The 6,571-nt window shown below is 40.0% G+C and overlaps 1 protein-coding gene across 1 annotated transcript; it reads left to right on the top strand.

Annotated features, from left to right (window-relative positions):
- The first annotated feature begins 725 nt into the window (after nt 1-725).
- LOC123654472 lies at nt 726-1,445 on the top strand. The gene has a single exon (XM_045590371.1). It carries the CDS (start codon nt 726-728, stop codon nt 1,443-1,445), a length of 720 nt encoding a protein of 239 aa, XP_045446327.1.
- Nucleotides 1,446-6,571: the final 5,126 nt, after the last annotated feature.

Below are 6,571 nucleotides of genomic sequence, written 5' to 3'. Positions count from 1 at the left end.
TCTACATAGTTGAGTGTGTGTACTTTCACCAGTTAAGTGCTTAATCATCGTTTGGTGTTGGTGTTTTACATTGTTTTTACATCGTTAATGTGCTGATTTCTTGATGAATGTTGTGTGATACCTTCATAATCATAATTATAAACTTCAATTACATAGAACATTATAAGGAACAAGTTTTTCGGTGATCGATAACAATACAACGGTGATCGATAAATATACGCTGGCGCAGCGGCTTGTATGACAGAATAAAAGAATTATACAATCGATATAACCCGAGTTCCAATCCAAGTCTAACACCGAGACAATTTTTGTATGTTCAATAAAATCTTTGATTTATTTGAAGTTTATTTGAAGTTATTGTAATTTTTAAAATGAAATACGCTTGTTGCCAGTCAACGGCAGGGGACGCCACTGGTCGTATCAATTGTAATCAGTGTAAGGATACATATCATATTAAATGTTTATTTCCTTCTGATAGAAACAAACAATTGTCACCGGAGTATATGAGGGAATGGGCATGTCCTGTATGTGTGTCTGCTCGCGATCGTCGCCTTAATTCAGATAATACCCCAGTACGTGGCTCAACCTCCGCGAGATCTCCCAGTGAGAACATAAACACAAAAAGAGGGGGTTCGACTGTGTTGAATCGGTCACCTGAGATTGAGACGAGCGATTTTGATATATCCACTCAATTTGAGGGTATTAAGGAATTTATAGCCAGTGAAATGGCAAAATGGAAAGTAGATTTAGAAGCGTCGATAAGCAATATGGTGTCAACACTTCTTCAACCTATTAAGGACGATATTACAAGTTTGAGGGAATCTGTGTCGTTTATCAATTCGAAGTATGATGAGTTTAATAATAAAGTCATTGGATTAGAAAAAGAATTAAAGTCCTTATCCTCACTGTCTATTGAACTGAATACTTTAAAGAAGAAAATTGATACTTTGGAAACTGAAAATAATAGCCGAGAGCAATGGTCACGTAGATCAAATATTGAAGTTTATGGTATACCTGAGAGGAAAAATGAAAACCTAATGGAGATTTTAAAAACAATCTCAGATCGTACTGGTTATCAATTAAATCCTTCTACAGATATTGATTTTGTTACCAGAGTTGCTCATAGTAAAAGCGAAAATCGGCTTATCAAACCTATAGTTATTAAGTTCCTGTCACGTTGGAAGAAGGATGACTTCTTGGCGTTAGCTAAAAGACTAAAACTCCAATGTAGTGATATTGGTTTTGCTGGTAATAGCTCTAATGTGTACTTTAAAGAACACCTGACACATTCTAACAAAGCTCTCCTGCAGGAAGCTAAAAAGTTGGCCAAAGAGAAAATTTTTTCCTATGTTTGGATAAAGAATTGTACTATTATGGTCCGACGTACAGATACCAGTCCAGTATTGCATATATTAAGCAACAGCGATTTGACAAAAATTGTGTGAATGTCATTATACCTTACTCTGATTATTTTTTATTCTTTCATTATTATTTTTTATTTTTTTATTTTTTATATATTCATTGTGTAAAAATAAATTTATTACTTATTGAATTGTCACCCTATTATATAACTAATATTGTAGGTAGCGAGGACATCTTGACTTGTGATTGTTTTGTGTTTGCTAATTGCTTTGACTTTTCTGTTGTGTTTCTTGAGTTGCATTTGGATCGTCTTTATACTTTAGTATTACTGAACTGTGAATGTGTTTTCTACGGAAATGGATGATAATATCTCTATTTATTATCAGAATGTTCGTGGCTTACGTTCTAAAACCAATTTATTTTTTCGAAACCTACTTAAAACAGATTTTGGGATTATATGTCTGACAGAAACATGGCTACTGGACGGCATTTTTAACGAGGAATTTTTTGACTCTCGATATTGTGTCTACAGATGCGATAGGGATTATAAGGTACGTGGAAACACTTTAGGTGGCGGTGTTTTAATAGCCGTCAGGCGGGACTTTTTTGTAGATTCTGTTACAGCTATACCTATTATTGGTGCAGTCGCTGAGGTTATCAAAGTGAAAATAAAACTTAGTCGTGAACGAAGATTGCATTTCTTAAACATTTATACTTGTTATTTTCCTCATTGTCAGTTGCATTTTGAGGCACTGTGCGGGTGTTTCGAAATGATTTCAAATGACGTGATTAACTGCCCCGAAGAAGATTATTTTATAGCGGGTGATTTTAACATTTCCGTAGCTAGATGGTATTCTAATGACTCTGTTATGTGTTTGGATAATTCTAATTTAGATAACAATCTCGTCTATGCATTATTTAATTTTCTAAGTTTTACAGGTCTGAATCAATATAATTGTATTCCAAATGTAAATCATAGGTATCTGGATTTAATTATTTGTAGCTGCCACTGTGTAACTTCTAAATCGATTTGTGCGCTTGTCCCCGAGGATAGCCATCATCCGGCAATAGAGGTATGTCTCAATGCTTTTAACCAACAAACCCTTTCTTCTAAATCAAGGACTGTGCGACTATATCGTGCCGTTGATTACAATATTGTCAACGGGATTATTGATAATATTAATTGGTATGAGTTACTGTCGGGCCTCGATATCGATACGTCTGTTACTGACTTTTATCAAACCATTAATGAAATCATATCCGAATGGGTTCCCGTTAGAGTCGTGGCAGATAGTAGACATTATCCGTGTTGGTATTCGAGCGCTTTAATTAAAATTGTTAGGGAAAAACTCAAATATCACAGAAAGTGGAAAATCTACGGAAGGATTAGTGATTATGATACTTTCAGATTATTAAGGGATAGACAAAAAAGGGCACAAGTATATTGCTATGATACTTATATTAATAACTCAGAAGAAAAAATATTACGACACAGTAAACATTTTTGGTCATTCGTAAAGTCTAAAAAAAGCTGTAATGAATTGCCTGGCACGATGTTTTTGGATGATTTGTCTGCGTCAAATGGTATGGAGATTAGTTCTCTTTTCAACAATTATTTTAAATCAGTCTTTCGATCTAATACGCCCAACACAGACTACGATGTAAATAACTTTAACACGTCTCAAAATTGTCATAATAGTGTTACAATTGGAACTGTCGATATATCGCCTGGGATTGTATCAAGATATTTAAGGAAACTTGACGTTAATAAGGGTTGTGGCCCTGACCTTATACCTCCATATTTTCTAAAAATGTGTAGTGACAGCCTTGCGCTTCCAATATCTCTGCTTTTTGATAAGTCCCTGAATACCGGAATTATGCCGCTGTTATGGAAACAGTCATTTGTGGTGCCCGTTTTTAAGTCTGGTAATAAACATAATATTCAGAATTACAGACCTATTTCTAAATTGTGTGTTATCGCCAAATTATTTGAAAAAATTATATATGACAGCATTTTTCCAATTTTAAGGCCTATAATTATTGAACAGCAACACGGTTTTATGAATAAAAAATCTACAGAGTCTAATTTGAATGAATTTTTACACCGAATATTGTCTCATATGGATAGTGGTTGTCAGGTTGACGTCGTGTATACCGACTTCTCAAAAGCATTTGATAAAATTTCGCATTATTTATTAATTCGTAGGCTTGTAGAAGTTGGTATACATGGCGATCTCCTACGTTGGATGATTTCGTATCTTAGGGAGCGGAGTCAGGCTGTGACAGTTAAAGGCTTTTGCTCATCTTTTGTACCCGTTACCTCAGGTGTGCCTCAGGGTTCTCATCTCGGCCCTCTACTTTTTAATCTATTCATAAATAACATAAATAAGGTATTTAAGAACTCGGAAATATTATTATATGCTGACGACATGAAAATTTTTAAGCCAATTAATACACCTGCTGATAGTGCATTGTTGCAGGATGATTTGAACCGTTTATTTGATTACTGTCAATGCAATGGTCTTATCTTGAACATCGAAAAATGCAATGTCATTACTTTTTCGCGTAAACGTAATACAGTGGAGTACAATTACTGTTTTAACAATGAAACAATCAAGAGGGTTACTGAGGTGAGAGACCTGGGAGTGTGTATGTATCCGACCGAATTTCGGCCATGGCGACCACTTCGACCCCTTACAGGGCTAGGCGCTGGTGCGCACGGAGATGGCTTATATAGCCGATTTTTGCAGTAAACTCCCTTGCACAAAGTGGGCAAGTGAGCTTACCGCTCTCATAGTTAAAGTGAATGGCGGCGAGTGGACGGTCCCTGAGCTCATCGCGCTTGGCGTCGAGGTCAGCTAGTCGCTGCTCCTCAAATTCACCAGTACGCTCCCTCACGATCTCGCGCCATTCCGGTCGCTGTGCTGCCAAACTCTCCCATCGAGAGGGCTCTATATTGCATCTTTTCATGTGACGTTTCAGAACATCTTTGTATCTGAGGAGTTGTCCACCATGCTTTCGCTGGCCTTCCTCCAGCTCAGAGTAAAAGATGCGCTTCGCCACTCTCTCCTCCGACATCCGTGATACATGACCGCACCACCGAAGTTGGCGACGCATCAAATATGCCTCAATGCCACCAACATTGGCCCGTCTTAGAACTTCGGTATTACGTACCCGATCGGACCATCTGATCTTCATGATGGTGCGCAGGCATTTAAGGTGGAATCGATCGAGAGTGCGTATATGACGACGATACACACACCAGGTCTCGGAAGAGTAGAGAAGGTTTGGCAGCACGATCGACATATAAACCGAGATCTTAGTAGCCAGCTTAAGGTCATGCGAGCAGAAGACCTTGGAACACAGCTTTCCAAATGTTGCAGCTGCAGCACTTATCCTGCTGTTGATCTCGGCATCAAGGTCACAATTAGCTGTTATAGTGTTCCCCAGATAACGAAATTTATCGACCTGTTTCAGCACATCCTCACCAAGCTTAATGGTCAGTGTCTCCCGACCATGGATGTCTAGAGACATTACTTCCGTCTTTTTAACGTTGATCTTTAGGCCGAATTTGCAACATGCTTGGTGGAAAGCGGACATCAGCTGTTGCAGGCCGTCTGGGGATTCTGCCAAAAAGCACAGGTCATCGGCGTACATGATCTCTGTGATCAATGCATACGAGACTTTGGTGCGCGCCTTAAGTCTAGCTAAGTTGAAAAGACTGCCATCAGTGCGAAAGCGAATGCGAACTCCTTCAGAAACAGCTTGTAGGATCTCCTTGACTACTACTGCAAAGTATAGGGCGAACAGTGTGGGTGCTAGGACACACCCTTGCTTTACCCCACAAGTAACGGGAAAAAAGTCGGACTGTTCGCCATCTACGGAGACGCAGCACTGCATATTGTCATGCAGGAGTCGCAGAAGTCTCACAAACTTCTCTGTGCATCCTAGCTTTCCCAGTACTATCCAGAGGGCTTCGCGAGGCACACTGTCGAATGCTTTCTCCAAGTCAACAAAGCAGAGATACAGCTGACGTCCCTGTTCTCTGCTTTTCTCCTGAAGTTGACGCACCGAGAAAATAGCTTCACATGTGCCTCGGTTAGGTCGGAAGCCAAACTGGGTTTCAGGCAGGATCCTTTCTGATAAGTCCCTTAGGCGGTTCAATAGAACTCTGGCAAAGACCTTCCCAGGAGCAGATAATATTGAAATACCGCGATATGAACTACAGTCAGAACGATCGCCCCGGTTCTTGTAAAGGGCACTAATACGAGACAATTTGAAATCGTCTGGGACTCGCTCCTCCGCCCACATTCGGACAAACAGTTTCCAAAGAGACGTGTGCAAATCCTTACCGCCGTACTTCAACAGCTCGCTTGGTATATGGTCAATGCCAGCTGCCCGCTTATTTTTCTGCTGTCTGATGGCGGTGACAACCTCGTCGAACGTCAGTGGCTCATCTAGCTCGATAGATAAAGGGAGTTGAGGCATTAAGCTGATGTTTCGCAGATCCGCTGATCGATCCACGTTGAACAGAGTGTTAAAGTGTTCAGCCCAGCGTTTTAATACTTCCTCCTTGCTAGTGAGGAGGTGTGAACTGTCTAAAGACCTCAGAGGTACTTTTGCTCGGCAGGAAATACCAAGCAGCTTTCGCAATTCGCAGTAAAACTCCCGAAGCTGATTAGTGTCAGCAAGCCACTGCATTTGACAAGCTTTGTCACGCCACCACTTATCTTTTATCTGACGAGACAGCTTGCGCAATTCTTGGTCACTCGCTTTGACCGCCGCAATGTTTCCGCCTCTTCTACTGTGCTGTCGCAAGAGTTCCCGATGTTTGTCGAGTGCTGCCCGGAGAGCCTCATTGTTGTCATCGAACCAGTCTTCACCTGGGAGTGTACCTTGACTGTAAACTTTTATTTAACCGTCATATTGACTACGTTGTTGGCAGGGCGTTTCGAATGCTGGGGTTTATTCTTAGGATTGGAAAAGATTTTCGTAACAGTGCCACACTCTTTACTTTGTACAATGCCTACGTTCGCTCAGTTCTCGAATATGCTTCAACTGTGTGGAACCCAATATACAATGTATACATTGATAGAATTGAGAATGTTCAAAAGAAATTTAGTAAACATATTAGTTTTAAAACTAACTACCTGTTCGCGAAGCCATCCAATCTGATCTCGTTAAAGGACCGTCGAATGGTTAGGGACGA

The sequence above is a fragment of the Melitaea cinxia genome, chromosome 6 (genome assembly GCF_905220565.1).
Source record: "Melitaea cinxia chromosome 6, ilMelCinx1.1, whole genome shotgun sequence".
NCBI classification, from domain to species: domain Eukaryota; kingdom Metazoa; phylum Arthropoda; class Insecta; order Lepidoptera; family Nymphalidae; genus Melitaea; species Melitaea cinxia.
Note: the sequence above shows the minus strand (reverse complement) of the source record. Positions and strands in the feature narration are given on the sequence as shown.

Coding starts and splice junctions, on each gene's coding strand:
- LOC123654472 (XM_045590371.1), top strand. CDS start 726: ATGGCAAAATGGAAAGTAGATTTAGAAGCGTCGATAAGCAATATGGTG.